This window comes from Rhodnius prolixus, unplaced genomic scaffold (assembly GCF_049639745.1).
Source record: "Rhodnius prolixus isolate KJV_2025 unplaced genomic scaffold, Rpr scaffold_13, whole genome shotgun sequence".
NCBI classification, from domain to species: Eukaryota; Metazoa; Arthropoda; class Insecta; order Hemiptera; family Reduviidae; genus Rhodnius; species Rhodnius prolixus.
Genome location: NW_027411583.1, coordinates 6,088,142 through 6,107,180, shown reverse-complemented (window position 1 = coordinate 6,107,180; position 19,039 = coordinate 6,088,142). Strand labels below are relative to the sequence as shown.

At 29.6% G+C, this 19,039-nt stretch overlaps 1 protein-coding gene and 1 long non-coding RNA gene across 15 annotated transcripts in view; both read left to right on the top strand.

The window, feature by feature from the left end:
* LOC141448011 (C3 and PZP-like alpha-2-macroglobulin domain-containing protein 8) overlaps window positions 1–8,978 on the top strand; it is a 413,880-nt gene extending 404,902 nt beyond the window's left edge. For all 14 annotated transcript variants that reach the window (XM_074116013.1, XM_074116012.1, XM_074116011.1 and 11 more), the window contains 4 exons: window positions 491–642; window positions 734–875; window positions 1,548–1,755; window positions 1,866–8,978. In XM_074116013.1, coding sequence (XP_073972114.1) covers window positions 491–642; window positions 734–875; window positions 1,548–1,755; window positions 1,866–2,809 — 1,446 coding nt within the window. In that variant the 3' untranslated portion in view covers window positions 2,810–8,978. The remainder of the gene's footprint in view (window positions 1–490; window positions 643–733; window positions 876–1,547; window positions 1,756–1,865) is intronic.
* Window positions 8,979–12,611: 3,633 nt separating this feature from the next.
* LOC141448013 (uncharacterized) lies at window positions 12,612–14,432 on the top strand. The gene is made up of 3 exons (XR_012454788.1): window positions 12,612–12,867; window positions 13,086–13,260; window positions 13,924–14,432. It is a non-coding gene; the product is annotated as an uncharacterized lncRNA (long non-coding RNA).
* Window positions 14,433–19,039: the final 4,607 nt, after the last annotated feature.

Here is a 19,039-nt window from a genome sequence, read left to right as displayed (position 1 = left end):
GTACGTTTGCTAGTCGCCTCTGAACACGACACCTAGTAAATGGTATTTGGACGTTAAGCCCCGCCTGAAAAAATAGGCGATTACTTTACTTTACTTTTTTTTACTTAGAATGTTGGGTTCCAATTAATAAAGAGTGTAAAAACTTGGGAAACTTACTGGGGAAGTCATATTACATAAAGTGTTTTTGAATATAGGTCCTATTTTGATCAATTATGTTTTAATAATGATTGGCGCACTTCCGTCTTTGATACCATTTCAGCATTATGTACGGTCCTCAACTTACTATGCGTACTAAATGTGTTTGTGCTTTTGATTAAAGTTTGTTTTCATAAAATTATTTTTATTGTTTCTCTTGAAAATGACTACATATTAGAATTATATTCAGAGAAAGTTGGAAGAGCTTCGAATTTTTTTGAACTACAAATTTTTAAAATTTTTCGGAGACAAAAAAAACTTAAATTTAATTGACAGCTATTCTTATTTTCAATAGGGTAGAATCAGTTATGCTACATATTCTCCAAGCAGAAGTAATGCTCTCCTAGACTTGTGGGCCGGAGTTACAAACGAGATAATGCCAAGAAGAAATTCCATACAAGAACTAGAAGGGAAATTGCCAGTAATAAATTTAAAAGTTTGTTTCAAGTAAGTCTTAATTTTTCTTTTTAATTTATTAAAAATTTTTGGATTTAATAATTTTTTTTAGGATTATTAATTTATTTTTTTATCATTTCAGATGGAAGAGCCATGAAGTATCAGGTGTTATTAGAATTGAAGTTCATTTATTCTCTGGATTCGAAGTTATGTCTGTAAATCCTAATGAATTTGAAGTGAACTATGGCTCTAGAGGGGACAGAGTTTGGTTCGTGGTTTCGAATGTAAGTTTAATTATTAACGGTACAGAATGTTTTTTTATTAAATAGAATAAATTTATTTTCAACTGCTAAGGAAGCTCATCATCATCATTTCATAATATAGGGCTACATTTTAGACCGTTCTTATCGCTTTTCGTTTTTTCTTATTATTTTGTTTTTTTTTATATTTTTTTAAATTCTCTCTGAATATTTCTATACTCTGGCATTGTCGTCGAAGTATCACCGTAGAGATTCTAACATACTACCTTCATGCCTCGCATTTAACTTCGTGGCGATATTAAACAATCACTTCCGACTGACAGACAACTTCTCCTTCCCTTCACCTCGTAATTCAAAATAAATCTTTGAGCATCATTTAACATCTTCAATGTTGAAGTATACGAAGTCAATTGGACTGACGACATTCCTTGGTGTGACTTGTCATTCAAAAGTGACCAATAAATGTGTCCTTTCTTGAGAATATCATATTCACCTTAAGCTAACAGCAAAGCTCTTTCCTTTATTTGTATTTCTTAACAACTTCTATTTAATCTATTAGAAATACCTATCTGTAGAAAAGGTTTTTACTCTATGCTTTACACATTACACTATAGTCATTTGAATCTTAATTTTAGGCACTTTATTAAAGTAATTTATACAAAGTCATAAACAGTATTTATTTTTCCCAAAATATAGGTTACATCTTCATGCGCCGTATGTATAGAATTTTCAGCACGTAGTGAATACATAATTGGAAGACTGAGGCCAGCATTTGCTCGTGTGTATCCAGCAGGTAGAGCAGATCTTGCTGCCGAACTGTTCTTTCATACTCACAAAGGATCACCATTATTGGCTGAAACCTCAGACGATGATCTGATCACTTGGTTTGGGACGAATCGTGCAGGTATTATTATTATTTTTTATTACTTATTTTCAATTTTATTTGCTTAATCACTTTAAATTTACTGAATTGGTAGAATCACTGATATGAATTGTTTATATTTTTTTTTAAAGGAGAATCGGATGGGCTGAGCTCCGATTTCTCGGATATTTGCGCCTGCGGTGAATATTGTCCAGACGCTTTTACCACTCGAACTTCACCAACAACAGCACCACAGCTATTTGATAATGAGGATTTACGTCCGGATGATGCAAACGATTTCACAGATATAATTGTCTTCAGCGACTTACATGAAAATCTGTCTACAACAGAAGGCGAACTAAGAATTATTGAAGATATAACCAAAGAACTTGGATTTAATAGTACAACTGGTGGATTTACAGTGGAAGACAACAATTTAGATAATTTCAGCATATTGTCAACGACCTCGGTAAGATTGCATAGCCCGACAACGGATCACACAATCAGTACACCTGCGTTGACCACGCCGAGATCTCCACAAACAGTGGCTAACAGTGAGCCAAAGGTAAACAAGAAAAAAGCTTTAACTTTCAGTCGTAAGCGATTGACAAACAAACAGGGTACAACAAAAGCCCACCATTACCCATCTTCAGATCTGATTGTGGTCACAGATCCTGCACAATATACAAGAATGAAACATATTGATTTAACGCCAAAACCAATATTTAATATGGGTTTTAAGAATAAGTCATTAGCACCAACAATAAAACCAAAAAAAGAAACTATCGATGGTAGAAAATCAACTACTAAAACCACAAATCTAGCAACAGCATCTACATCATCACTTACGACGTCTACCACAAATAAACATGCATCAGTATTGAATGGTATAACCTTAAACAAAGAGTTACAGCATGTGATTAAAGAAATCTCTAGGAAGCCAATAATCAATTTTAAGGTAAATTTAAAAAATACAGCCGAAATCGCTAAAGAAGAGAAAAGTGAACAATTTTTAGAACACGATCAGGAAACGGTGTTGGACATTCTTAGAGAGGAACAGACTGAAGGTTATGCGCACAGAATTGGTGGAGGTTGAGGTGATGTATTTGTTGTTTTTATTATTTATTTCACGTATCATTTAACCGAAAACAAGCAAAATCCAAAAAAAAATCTTTAAATATCTCTCATTCCGTTATTTTTTAAAAAAAATAAGAAGCGAGTATAAATAAAACAGTCCAAAACAAAAATTATAATGAACTGTGTAAACAAAATTGTGAAGTGTAATTTAAAATGAGCCAAAAGAATAAACGAAAAACAATTCACTTTCATAGTATTATAACCATTTTTATGATGCATAAATTCATATTTTTACAATATACTATATTTATTTAATTATTCTTAAAATATGAGGTCACTCAGAAAGTTTTTCGGAGTTAGAAAACTATTACTACTGTTTTCCGGTTTTCAATTCCCTTCATTCCTCTCTTTCACTTCTTTACCTTCTTTTTTGGAACTGAGGTTGTGATGTGACGCGAAGAGATTAGTTATCAGAGTTTGGAATCTATTCAACTTGCGATGCAGAGTCATCTTAAGGGAATGACTCTGCTTCGTCAAGGGAATGACACTACTTCTCACGGTCCACCACTAATGTTGGACTTGGATGTTGGTCTTGGTTCATAGTAGTCAGAGTACTCCTAACCCTTGCCTGCTAAGGCCTTTTTATGACGGACTCATGAGATAAAAGCACAATTTGGGATTATCTATTTTTACTTTCAGTTACTATATAGAGCCTGACAAGGGGAGAAACGCCTTTCTGAGAGTAATGCAACAGTTAGCTTGCGATATTAAACCTTTTCACTGCCGCCTGGGTTAATCTGGTGAGAAAATCGTGGTTCTTGCAAAAAGGAGCGGTTTCTTGCCTAGACCTTCAAGAAGTTAGCGTAATAAGCACGCTCTTTTGTGACTGTAGTACAGGATCCACCCTAAGTCTAATTCCATCTGCGCTCTACTATCAGTAAACAAACTTTTACGCAATTAATGTGGTATTTATAAACTATATTTTCCCTTGGTTAAAATTGTAGCATTGAAAACGTGATTAAGCTAGCATTGGTGGTTAATCGCAAATTTTTTACCATCAAACCAGCTGCTAACTGCACTAAGTCAGCTGTGAGCAGTCAGCTGTTGTGTTAGTCACACGAAACTTTTCAAGTTGAGTTTAAACTCTCCTCACCAAACTACTTGAGTCAACCCGCTGATGATAGATAGTGTCTAAAGCCGGTGAGAAATCAAGAAAAACCAACTAGTTTTGCAATGACGGATGAAATCAACGAAATCTTAACATTTCATTGCAGAAGTTCTTATTCAAAAAAACTTGGTAAACAGTTATTCCTCAAATATCTTTGAAAAAGTTTCTTAGTTATTGTGTGCTCTAATTTTACTTTTATTAAATATGTGAGCGAATTTTCTCAAATCAAGCAGTTCTTTTGATTGTTTGCTCCGATATTTATTTTATTTGTTTCATTCCAGGACTGTGTCTTTTTTTTTTATATTATAAAAAGTAATCGTGAGCATAAGCTTCCGTTGTTTCTGTGCTTTTAATAAGAATAGTTTCCCAGCTAAACGAGTGACCTACCTGCTCATTTTTAAAGTTTTTTTTTTCAGACTTTAAAGTTTTCTCAGTGTTCCTTACGTAGATAAGACAAACGCTTAAAATCTCGGCAAAAAATATCATTTTGTAATAGTTTTCTCTTATCACTTCGCTGTATACAAAGAAGTAAAGAAGTGCTTGAACATAATTTTTTGAAAAAAAATAATAATTCTGTTTAAATATTTTTGCAGATATGTTTTGTTTGGTTATCGTCAATTTTAAAAGCAATATTGTAATAATATATTTAAAAAGTATATATAGATTTTAAGATATTTTGATATACCAAACAGACAAAAAAGAAAATAAGATAAAAAATAAGTATTCATAAGATTTTACTGTAATGTAATGTAAAAACTAAATGAAAATTTATGCAAAAGGGTTTAATGAGATTTTTTTGAAAAAAAATTAATAATATACTGTATTTTTCTGTACGAATTTTGAAAAATTCAACTCATAAATGCATTTTTACGTTTAACGATGTTCTTATATTTCGTGCAAGTAGACGTGATCAGATCTGTTGGAGCACAAATGGATTGGATAGTTTTTTTTTTAAAAGTAAGATTGGAAAATTTATGGTTCTGGTAATAATATCAGCGTTTGTACTCCTTGGGCATTCAGTCTTCGACAATCGGAAGTTCGATGCTTAGTTTTCACTGGTACAGGTGATCAGTTTCATTGTACAGTATCAAAGGTATGGAATCTCGTAGGCGAATTGTGTTTATTTCTTTCATTATTTTTGTTTTATTTATTTTTGTTACTTTTATTTTTGAATTCATTCGTAAAGGAAGGCATGAATATAAAGTTACGAACGAATAATCTATCAATCTAAACTGTCTCCAAACTAAAAGGCGGAAATTATTTGTTGGTCAGTGTTAACTTCTCGGTCAGATCAGAAATGCTAAGGACTGGTTTTTTTTGAGGAGTGAGCGGAAAATCAAAGCTTCGTATCTTCTTCTCTACTATTTCCAGGACATGGTAAATGGGCGAGATTTCATTGTGGATTCAACGCACGTCATACCTCAGGTAACTTGGGCAAGTACGATTATGTTCCTCTGATCTGATACTATTCTATTGTTTCAATTTTTATTTTACGTGCTTCTTTCATGTCGTTTATCTTCTTCTTTTTTGTGATCGTTTATTCTAATCTTTTTTTTGTTTATTTAATTGTTTTTAGTCAATATTTCTATTGTTACACAAATAACTTGCCACTCTTTCTATTGCTCCTAAACTAAATTAAATTATTAACTGAATGTACAACACCTCTGATCGCAAAAATACAATTTTTCTAATTTCTCCAGCCACCAGACTTTTATAGTTCACGTCTGTTTGCACGCACAAACTGTTCTTAACTATTTGAGGAATTTATGGAATTACGTAATTTATATTTGATTAAAAATTCTGATAATTTTTTTTTTTTATAAACAAAAGGAGAGATTAATATTTTAGTAATAAAAGATGAAGAGATTAAAAATTGAGGGGAAAAAATCACAATCAAATAAAACATTATATTAAAAAATTTAATGATGCCAAAAAATGTTTTTGAAAAAATTTGTGTCAAAAAGAAGTTTATTTATTTATTTTTTAAGGCATACTTGTTAATATGTAAATAAAGTTAAAAGTAATATTTAAAAAATTAACCATTTTTAGAGTTAATTTACATGTTGACTTTGTAGTAGTGTATTTGAACAGAGAAAAATAAATAAATAAAATGAAAATTGTTGAAAATTAATTTAATAAAAGAAAAGAAGATAATTATATTCATAGTAAAGTAAATATTAACAAACAAAAAACTATTGATTATAGTTTTAGGAAAGAAACTTCAGATAAAACGAAAAACTAACAAAAAAAAAATCACCTATGGTCCCTTATTTACGCCCCTCCATTAATGTAGGCAAATATTTCAAATTTTTAATAATGTGGAAAAACATTTTTCTAATCTAGGCTTGGCGAGTTTATTTTGGTATAAAAAAAAGAAAAAAGACAAAAGGATTTGAATACTTGTGAAAGAAGTTTATTAAAGCAAAGACATATTTTTAATATTTATTGATTTATTTATAGAATTTGTTACAAACTTTTTAGTTATAGTTTGGGCATATAAATTTGGAGCATTTAGAAATATGTTCGTCTTAGCCAATGTATAGTTCTAATTTTCATCCTTTCGATTTAAGAAATTTCAGAAAGATTTATTGTCCAAGATTAAATCCCTTTGAAGAGAGATTCTATCGGTTTTTGGTCATAAGCTTTTGCTCTTGAATTTAAATTCAATGGTGCGATTTTCCAAACTAGGATCCTTATTGTCACTGTTGACTGACTTAGTAAGCCTCACTCAGAGGTTCTTCTGTGTACCCAGGCATGACGGTAAAAGGCAATTTAGACGAATGAATTGGTAATCTATATTTGATTAAAATGATGGGTGGTATGCCTAAAGATTCTCCCTTGGATCCATTGATCTATTTATTCTAGAACTTGAGTTTGAAGAAGAAATATTATGCAACAGTTTTGAAGCCTGACTTCCAGCTGTGCCAAAGAAAATAGGTCTTACACCCAAGTCTAAAAACTAATGCAGTCATTCTGCATTAACACTAAAGCTTTTTACTATTAGGAAACTGTTTACATCGTCTTTGACGACACCAGTGCTTATACTATTTCAACGAACCTAATTGTTTTAGCTAGTTTTGTATTTGTTTGTTAATAATTGTGTTATTATTGTAAACTTAATAATAATTGTTGTTCATTCTTTTTGGTGACTGATTTATAGTTCCAATAGGATGAAAAAATAAATGCCATTTCAGTCGAGTAAAATTTATTTTGCCGAGCTTTCGTCCTAGGGACTAGGTCATCTTTCAGGGCTAGTTTAGAAAGTAATACTTTTTTACATTTCAGGGTTGGTGTGTCTTCTGTCTTGTCTGTTCATGGACTGATAATAATGCTGTTATAGTTTTTCAAACAAATAGTAAAACTTAGGCAATTGGTCCATTAATTACACTTAGTTTCAATCTCCGATCCATTTATTAGTAATAAACATCCAGATTGCTGAGAGCCACTGCCAGTTTTCAGGGACCATCTCATTTCGAAATTAAAGTGAAGGTAACATTCATGCCAGAGACCCTAGCAGACCAATAATCTGAGAGGTTCTTTTACTCCTTAGTTTCCGTATCACCAAATGTAAAAAATTATTAAGATAATATTAATGATTTAAGGTTTATTTAATAAGATTATTTAAATCTAAATAAATATTTTATTTTTCAATAAGCTTTCTTCTCCACAGCGATGTGACAACATTTTCAATATTTGTCTTAGTAACTTTCTTTGAAAACAAACGTTCTTTTCACTTTAATCTTAGTCTCACGCACTCTAGTTCCTAATAAAAATCCTTTAAGTTAGAAAAATAAGACAGAAATATTTTGGTTTGTCCATAGTTTAGTGATGGAGAAGAAATCACATAACTTAATCATAATCACAGTTTCTGAAAAAAAAAAAACATGCTTCCATATTTATATGCCTAAATCTATATTGCTTTCAACTTTTATGATCATTCCGAGTATAAAAATACAGTTAGGGACTGTGAAGTGCCCTTCTAATTAAAAAAAAAAAAAACTAAGTTTTAAATGTTATAGTTGCTTAGTTATTTTTGTTTTTAATAATTAGTTCAAATACGTTAAAGATAACTATGATTGGAAAATGATAGTCTTACAATACATGCTTAATAACTTAGATGAAACTTGCATAGCGTCCGGAGCTTTCTCCAGTGCACTGCCGGCCTTCTAAAGCACATTATTCTTTGCATTTAAGAAATAGCAATAGGAAAAATTTGAGAAATTATGTTTTTACTGCTTAGCGATAAAATTAACAGAAGATAGAAGACGAATTTTCTCCATATCTATTTTATTTCCATGTTCTTTAGTGCAGCTAAAAGTGAAAGCGATAGAAAATTTCGTCCAAAACAAATTTCATCATACCATGTTCTTAATAGCTTACCTTCATACTTTGTTTTGAAATATTTAAAAAAAAATTTAAATAATTTTATTATATATCAATAATAATAACATATTAAGCTTAGTTTTTTATATTAGATTGGTTCTGCAGACCAACTGTATAAGAAAGAAATAGATGGTTTTAATTTTAGCTTATTTTAATTAAGGACAAGTATAAATTCAAGAAACCAAAGAAAACAATTTAAAAAATAAGCTAAAATGAAATAGTTCTTTAAAAAAGATGTCATAGTAGGAACAAAAAATCAAGAGATAAACGCATAAATATATATATATTTCTTCTTAATTACCAAGCTTTTTAGTAAGCTCATTAAGACATATTTATGTAAATAGTTTTTACAAATTAAATTATAAAGAAGATAATTTTAAAAACAAAAAATTTAAAAAACTAAGTTCTGATCCTGAAAATGCTCAAATTGCTTTTTTGCTAATTAAATATTTAAAAGAAAAATAAGAAAATATTAAATTTTTACTAAGAGAGTGGACTGTGCATTTATAATTAAGTGTTTCCAACACTCTAAAAGTTGAAAATATAAAAATAATGTAAAAATAAAAGTGTGCTAAGTCATGAAAAAATAAAAATAAAATATTTTGTAAAAAAAAAAAGTAAAAAAAAAAAAAGAAAACCACTAACACTGTATCATTTTATAGTACAAAATAACTCATTTTATTAGCACATACGCATTAAGTTCTTTAATTTAATTAAAAAATAATAATTGAAACGAAAAAGCATTATCATTTATGCATGTAATGAATTTCGTTGAATGCAAAATTATTCTTAGGAGCTTTAATGAAAATATAATTTTTATTATATAAATAATCATTCGACATACAATCAATATCGATCAATAAAGATGACATTTAAAATTGATTTCGAAGTAATAAATCCAAAAAAAATGCTTTAAAATCATTCCAATTTACATTGTAATACGTGTATAACGAATTATTGAAGATTGTCTTGCCCATCCTTCATTATTATGATTATTTATGTAGCAGTTACTATTTTATAACAATCATATTAAGTGAAATAAATATGAATAGAGTTTCCCGAGAAAAAGTATCGTTTTAATCATTTTAATAAAAAAAAGCAATTTATAAAACTTTTGCATACTTTAACGTTCTGTTTTTTGTTTTTTTTTTTTTAAAGCAATCAAAAAAAAAAGTTTAATTTGAGTACATTGTGATGAAAAAAAAAAAATGTGAAATATCAATGTTAATAATAAAAATACTACTAAATAACTACAATTTTCTTGTGTTATAGTCATCATCCTTCACATAATATACCTCAGTTTGGTTGGCGATGTCCGTACACCTTATAAGACACTTTCAAATATCTTTCGTCTTAAAAGATGATTGCTTTAGATCTTCCTTCATTTTGGAAACCATTGTCAACTGGCCTTCTCTAGAAGGGAAGAATGGTGAATAAATGTTTGTACCCTCTATTTCATTTTTTCTGTCTTACTCTTTTTTCAAAAAGAATTTGATCACTTTTTAAAGATATCTCCATTTTGGACAAATGAAATTGACATAAATGAAAAATTAGACAAGACAAAAAACCTTTGACGATTTTTTTAAAGAAGTTTTGCCAATCTGTATGAATTGAACGTTTACGCAAGTTTAATTCTATTATAAAAGTTATGTTGGCTACAGTCCCACAATTGGTGTGACCTAAATTGGGATTATTAATTGTTCTTGTTTTCCATTATCTAGCGCTTTCATCCTTGGCATTTCCAACCCTTTGCCAACTTTAGCCAAGTAATGCTCAGCTTTCTGAAATGATTACCTCCATTTCCTTTACAACATGCAACAGCAAGCTGGTAAATATTAGATGATTCTCATCTATTCTATTCCGAAGAATGTAGAAGTCAAGGAAATCTACTCATCGGAGTGCCTTTGCGTGAGGAACGGCTGCTTCAGGTGGTCTTATTATTACGTATGTTAAATCGTTAACATTATCTAAAATATTTTTAATGACTAAAATTGACTATAACTCGAACAATTTAAATTCATTCCGCACTACATACTCGTACTCAGACAGCTGTGCGGCAAAAATCGCCGATACCAATATAGGGGAAAAAAATAAGTGAGGATAGGACGTGTTGCTTATTCTTTATCGTTAAAAGTTTTCTGTTTAAGATTTTACTAGATTTATTTATTTATTGTTATTATGGTCTTGTTTGCACATTAACCATTACTTTATATGAGGGCTGGAGAAAACCAATATATTGGTATGCACAGTTACTGTTGGCTCCTATTGCCATTTTACTAAATACGCATTATTTATTTAGTATTAGAAACACATGTTTATCAAAATGTACGTTTAGTTTTATAATGATAATAATATTTATTAACAAAACCTTTACATATATTCACGAAAATAAAAGAATACAGAAATTGAGGTGGTTTTAAGCTTGGCGACTATAAACTCTCATCAGATAATATTAGTACAGATTAAAAGGGAACATAATTACATATTAAGGGAAAAAAATCACAAAAAAACTTAGCTTGGTTGTCATGTTTTGCAATGAGTCTTACTGAACTGAGCCTCGATTTTATCATATTGTGTAGGTAATTCTCTAAACTTCACCTTTTTAACTTTTTGAGACAAAAAATAAAATAAATTGGTGTGGCGTCATTTGTCGTCTAGAAAAAAGCTTGCTATAAATGGATGAAAACATAAAATCGGTCTCGATTAGGTAAGCGTATTGGATCGAAAGAAATTAGGAAGAAGACTGTGTTACTTAAGCATGACATATTTGAACGAATTATGGTAGATATTTAATTTAAAATGTATCGTAATCCTCCTTCCTAAATCTTTACGTTCAACACACTTATATTTCTTAGTGACATCAGGGTAATAAAACAACTGTGTTTTTAATACTATTTATTAATTGAAAATAAGCAAATACATTTATTTATCAAATAATGCATTTCATATATTATCATATATTTTTGAGAATTCCAGGGCTTCTGTTAGCTTTTTTTAGACCTTAAGGCAGCTAGTAGGGTAAAGTAAGATCATCAAGTAATAACAAGTCCGAAGACTCGATTGAAGCGTTCCTCATTTGGTTGTAATCAGATCAAGGTAGTTGATTATGAATCTTCAGGATACAGAGAAAATGATGATTATTTTCACGAATTTTAATTATGAACTCGTTAATAAAGTATGTAAACCAATTTGGTGATCATGTACATCCTTGCCTGAGACCTACTTTAGATACAAACATGTTTGTTAGCCAATCTCTGGTCCAAACTTCAGATGACGTATCTTTATATAAACTCCGAGATTTGTATGAATTTAGATGATATTGCCCACGGAATAGAGCTTATAAAAAAGTGCACTACGGTCAGGGGAATCAACTGCTTAAAAAACGATAAACAAACCTTATTTAAAAAAAATTGATAGGTACTTAAAAGTTGTGCAAAAGTGAATGCCTGTGCTATCTAGCGACGATTGTTTAAACTAGTTTGAATTACTAAGTGGCAGTTAGTTTACTTAGCCGTCGCTAGATAGCACAGGCAGCACTTCTAGCCCTTATTCGTTAATTAGAAATAATACATTTACTTTTTATTATCTAAACAGGTAATTTGAGGGTTATAATCTCACTTTACGTGTAAACAGGTTACCAAGGGTTCTAGTAATGTATTAAATGGTTAAGGGGATTTTCAGCAATATCTCAAGAAGTGACTGGATTTTGGATGATCGTTCTGTACGGGCAAGATGTAATTGCATCTCTGTTCATTTATCTGGATAACTTTTTTACTATGTAAGTATCTTTTCACTATACAAATATGTGAATCAATAAAGGTTACTTCATTAATGATATATTTAGCTTAAGAAATTCTCTTAGTTAACCCAGACTATATATTAACAATTAACTAATTTAAAAGAATAAGTTCAGCGATTGTGTGTACTTTCAGGAATTTGGTACGAATGTATATTTAGTGCAGTTTGGAAATTTGTTATTCCGAGTGTGTTATTTTATTATTATTATTATATTTATTTGTATACAGATACAATGTATCTGTTACAAAGGAGTTCGAGTTCATGTTCACATTATAAACTTTGTAAAGTGTAATATCTTAGTTTTAAATAATTAAAAATTGTGTTCATATTTTTCTCTTCAAGATTATTAATTAATTTACAAAGTTCTCCTTTAGGATTATTATTTTTGTGCCCAAATCTTCTAAATTAATTTCTTTTAAGCATTCAATTATCTGTAAGTACCAATTAAATTTAATGTTGCTTGGATAGAGCTTACTCATTACAGTCTCTTTAAGAAGATTTTTACATAGTTATCATTTAAGTTCTGTCACTTGATAATTCTATTAAATTTTCTTTATCTTTTATTGATAATGTTGTAGCTTTTCCTAAATTATCTTTATAGAAGGGGTTTCAAAACCAATTATCATTTGTGTTTTCGGGTTTTTGAAAATACTCCAAGAATGACAGTTTTAATAATAAGTGTGTAACCTCCGTCACTTGCTAGCTAGTTATTTATTTTTCGATAATAGGTAAATTTTTTGAATCAAATTATTATTATTTTTTCTTTTACAAGACAACTGAAATCAGTTTGTTTTAATTTACATAAAAAAAGGTGTAGTTTAACAGAAAAATCGAACGTTAGCAATTGTGTTCAATAGTGTGAATAAATTCTAATTATCCACTGAGGTTTGAATGTAGTATTTCTTAAGCTCAGCTCTCACATGAAATGATTATTTCATTATTTCAGGGCTCCTCTGTACTTCCAACAGCACGACTGTAAATATAAGGTAATTCGCATCCATTCTGTTCCTGCTAACCAACTAAACGAGAGAATCTGCCTATTCTCATCCATTCCATTCGGAGAATAAAGAAGACAAGGATATCTACATACCTACCATTTGGCTTGTGAAAATTTGCTTCAGGTAATCATATCCATTGTTTTAAGTATTAGCTTTTAACTGATGAGAACTAAAAACCTTTTTTATGATGATTAATCTTTCCCTTTAAATCAGAATAATGTTTCCTTTCACTTTTGTAGAAGAAATGTAGAAGTTGAAAAGATCTTGTAATATTTGTAAATTTGAAAATTCCGTTTAATTATCTAGACAAATTGAGCTAGTTGACAATAAAAAAAAGTGTTTTTTTAGGTTTAATTCCATTTTATTGATAAAAAAAAGTTAGTTATTAAACATTTAGGTGTTAATACATGTCAGCTCGGTTGGTTTATTTCAACCATGTTCATTAAGTTTATTGCAGAATTACGTGTGATTATTTTTCATAAATTTATGGCAATAAGTGTAACTTAACTAGAACAAATTCAGTACAAAAGTAAAATTGCAACGTAGAATTAATTCAAGGTCAAATAATTTACTGTTTCGTATGTTTTACAATGCTACGAGTTCATTCTAAAAGACTAATATTCATAAAACATTCTGTTAAAAAGATTTTAACTTTAATTTTTATTTATTTCTTTAATTTCTGTAAATAAAAATAGTTCGAGTTTTAATTTGTAGCATCTTTGGATAGTACGTGTTTTAATTCAAGATTAACTACACTTTATTTCTTTGAATAATGATGCATTTCAGATTGAAACAGCCAATAACGGGAGTACTTCCTGCAAAACTATTCATCACATGAAGTTAAAATGAAAAAGACGTGGAGAACATCCATTCAATGAAAAAATACAAATAACTTTTGTTATGAATCAGCTATTATAAAATTTATTGTTTAGTTATATAGTAAGTAATATGCATGTATGTCACAATGTAATTAATTAAATGAAATTTTTACTTTTGTAAATATAATGTATAGCTTGGTTGAAGAATAAAGAAAAAACTTCAATTAAAAAAAAATCTATTTATTTCCACACCTATTTTTTTTACAAAGACTTAGTATTTATATTCTATTATTGTACAAATAAAACTATAGAAGTTACTTAAAAAACAAAAAGAAGTGCTTAAAAAACGTTAAAACTAACAAAAAAAAAATATTAGAACAAAAAAACATTAAAAAAAAAAGAATTAGTTCTAGAAAAATCCGGCAGAGAACGCCTAATATCAAAAAAGTTAAAAAATATAAAATTAGTTCTAAAAAAATGCGTAAGAGTACGTAATAAATCAATAAAATATAATAACAAAATTAGTTCTAAAAAAATCCGTCAGAGGGCGCCACAAAACAGGCAAGTTTCGCAGTTTGTTTACATATGTAAACAACTTTGACAGTTAGTAGTTCTAAAAATGACCACCAGATTGCACAGCTGTCACCTCTAGTATATTATATAGGTGAACATAAACAAATTTTCTTCAGTACGACTTGAGTGATGCAGGGGGGTATATCGCTCTCGCTCGTCACTCCAAAAACATCGATATCTTGTCATCACCTCTCTCACATAAGAATCATGATGGTAGTGTAATGGTTATGAAGATGTTGTCGCTTCGACGGTCGGAAAGCAACTATTCTCCCCACCCTACCCCACCCCCGCGACGAACTTTCTTATATACCCTCTGGAGACCATGTTACCATAACAACGCGTCCCATCACCGTGACAACCACCAAACATTCAACAAACTGCCGCTAGATCGCTCCCATGCCCTGTTTTACCATGCTTAAGACTCTCATGACTTCCAAACATTTAACCATGCTAACGCCTCTCATGACTTCCAAACTTTTAACCATGCTGACGACTCTCATGACATATATACGACCTCGCACTCATATCTAACCATGCTTAAGACTCTCATGACTTTCAAACATTTAACCTTGCTAACAACTCCCATGACTTCCAAACATTTAATCATGCTTACGACTCTCATGACATATATACGACCTTGCACTCATATCTAACCGTGCTAACGACTCACATGACTTTCTCATATTTAACCATGCTAACCACTCTCATGACTTTTTCATATTTAACCATCCTACAGACTCTCATGACATATATACGACCTTGCACTAACATCATGCTAACGACTCTCATGACTTCCACACATTTAACCATACTAACCACTCTCATGACTTTTTCACATTTAACCATGCTGACATATATACGACCTTGCACTAACATTTAACCATGCTAACGACTCTCATGAGGTCTTCACATTTAATTATGCTAGCGACACTCATGACTTATTTATTATTACCTTGCACTCACATTTAACCATTTGATGACTCTCTAGACCTATAAAGGTCTACCTTCCATTCCCATTTAACCATTCTGGCGATTCTCATGACTTATACAACGACCTTGCACTCATCTCTCTAACCATGCTAACTACTCACATGTCGTCTTCACATTTAACCATGCTAGCAACTCTCATGATTAATTTATTATTACCTTAAACTCACAGTTAAGCATGCTGGTGACTCTCTAGATCTATATAGGTCTATCTTGCTCTCACATTTAACTATGCTGGTGACTCTCCAGATATATACAAGAATACTAGAATTAAGCGTTGTCTGAGTTATATCTTAAATTAAGAAGCTATAACAAATGATAAAGAAGCTCCTAGAAAGAGAGAAGATTCTTATTACTCATAAGAATTTCATAAATGTGACAAACTAAAGCATTTGTGTGTTCAATTAAACCATTTTTTGTAGAACTTGAACCTTTACATTCATTGATGATAAAATAAATTTCTAAAAAATATATTTATTGTTTATATACAAGATCACGTTGATTGAACAATACAATGAAATAATTCTTATTAATCCTACCTTTGAATGCATTCGACATTAAGTATTTCCAAACTTTCAGTTACGCAGCAATACCGAAATGTTGAAAATTTTTCAGTTGGAAGTAAATAATTGCAATGAAAGCGATTTAGATTGACTGAGCTACGTTATTAAACTTTTAGTTTATTAAAAGTTACGTTTCATATAAAGTATACAGTTTACAGAAATGTGAAAAACGTAACAAAATAATTACTTCATTATTACAATTATTTTCACTCCATCTATTATAATTTAATACTAAATACTTCGCGAAGTATCAAAGTTACTTAAAACAAGCAACATAAAAATGGAAATAATGAAATTAAAAATATTAATTATACATACCACCTGAGAAGTGAGAACTAATGATTGTTGAAGGGATTAGCTACCTATAAAAAAAGAAAGAAAGGAACAAAAAGTAGAAAAAAAAGCTATAACCATGATACAGTACACAATTAACAACATTGTATAAATATAAAAAAAAAATGACATATCAATAATTAATGAATGAATAAGCGAGGTTGCAGCTATAAATTTTTTATAGGTATACAGAAATAAAAAAAATGGAGGATATTGACTTAAGAAACAATTATAGCTTAAAAAATTAAATAATCAAAGAAAGAATTTAAAAAACGACTAAAAAAATGAATTTTTTTTACTTAATAATTTTGATTGCAAAATACAACACACCTAATCTACAAATACTCTCATTCGTTAATAACTTTTATAAAAATCAATTTAAATCAATCTATGTTTTGGAAAATGATAAAGAATCTAAATGCACGTTTGATGTTGAACTTTTTAATTTTAAACCTTTTAACTAAAATTGAAAGTTTTTTCAAATACAAACGAACAAATTTAAATTTATGAAACAAAAATTTTAGTATAAGTTGCATTAGAATGCACGTTTTAAATAATATATAACGAGTTTAGGACTGTGTGCTATTCTTTAGTTAATTCACAAATATGCTACATAATTTGAATAAAACACAGATTTTTTTGAACTACTCAACAAAACTTTTGGAACTAGGCGGTTGTGAAGAGCTAATAAGTAATCGAAAACTTACTTATCGCTCTAATCCCCGAGTTAAAAACTGACGAGTTTTATCCTAATACGGCTAATAAAAATAAATAAATGCACCAAGAAGAAAAAATAGTTTCAAGTATACAGTTTCATTAAATATTTAGTTGTCGTTTTGCTATCATTAAGCCAAATTAAGGGAATATGGAGAAGCTAGACGGGAATATGCTAGATGTTTTCCTGATAGGTGTGTTCCGAACGCTATGACGATCGTGGAGGTGTACAGGAGGTGGATATTCTATCCACCGTTATTTAATTTGGAGATTAGAGCGAAATAAGTGTTTGGCTTATTCATTACCTCTTCACAACCTCCTGGTCTCGACTATTTATTAGCTCTCCTCAACCGCTTAGTTCTAAACGTTTGTTGAGATGTTCAAAAAAATCTGTGTTTTATTCAAATTATGTAGCATATTTGTGAATTAACTAAAGAATAGCACACAGTCCTAAACTCGTTAAACGAAAATCCTTTCTTTTGGAATTGGTACCTAACACTCATTTAACCTCATATACCATTTTCATTTTATTTTATTATTTATAATGTAAATTATATATTTTTGAATAAAGTTCTTAAATAAATTAATTATTAAATTACACGTTTGCAAAAAATCGTACTGGATTTGATGATTCTGATCAATTATATTCTTATGATAGGTATATATACAGGTATATCATATAAAACCATCATATGATTACAGATAAACAAATAGGCTTTTACTTTAATATTGAAACCTTTTTAAATTCAATTTAGATAATAAAATAATACAGGTAAGACGCGCCCTCTATCAGCGCTGATATATTATAACAGTCTTATATAATGTATAGTACACAACTTTAGCCTTAAGCAAAATTATTAATTTTCATCTTCAGGGCATATTGTCTATATTATATTTTATAATGATGACCTAGTCCCTAGGTCGAAAGTTCGGCAAAATAAAAAAATCATGTCTGAAAGTGGCAATATTATTTTCATTCTATGGGATTAATAAATCATTCGCCAAAAACAACGAATAGTAATAAGTAATTACAACACAGAGCAGTTGTTTTCTGCAAGCTTTACTTATAAATGCATTATACAAACGCTAAGTTTTTATTCTACATAAAATTCTTATATTTGAACTGCCACAATTTACATTGGAGTTTATTACGAAAGATTAACATTAGAAATAGATTTATAATAATGTTGAAATAAAAGCCTATACGATCTATCGTATTCTATTTCTTTGTAGCATTACTTAGTTATAGCAAGTTATCCACGAAACTTAAAATACTAAAACATTTTGATTCCTAAAATTAATCAGTAGAAAACGGTAATAATAATTAATATAAAAGTAAAAAGGCTGAAGAACTTCGCTAAACTAACATGTTAATATTTGCTTTGTACTAACTATTGTTTCCAAAACTATTAGTAGTAGTCAATCTCATTTGTTTGTAAATTCGTTAAAATTATCAACTAGTTTTTTGCGATTTAAATAACAGAGAGTATTCTCCAAAAATTATACTGTCCTAGTTGCAGCATCGTGCTTGTTGTCTGTGTCTAGTAAGGTTACTCTTAGGTTACTCATCAGTGATGCCTAAATTTGACGAAATAATTAAAAGATATTGCTAACTTATAATTTTATTTGATAACACTTGATTTATATTGCATCATTTTCAATTTATTATTAATTAAAAATTAAAACTTACTAAATAGCGTAGTGACTGTGCACAAGTAGTTGAAAAAATTTGCTATTAATCGAAATTTCAATTTTTTGGGTAAATTTGAATTATAATTGGCCCATTATTAAGCGTGTAAAGAGAAAGAATTATAATACAATTGGAAAACAATATTTAGGGAATATTGATCTAATTTTGAGCAGATCGCTCTTAATAAAGTCATAAAAATAGCTAACTTCTTTACCTGGTCTTAA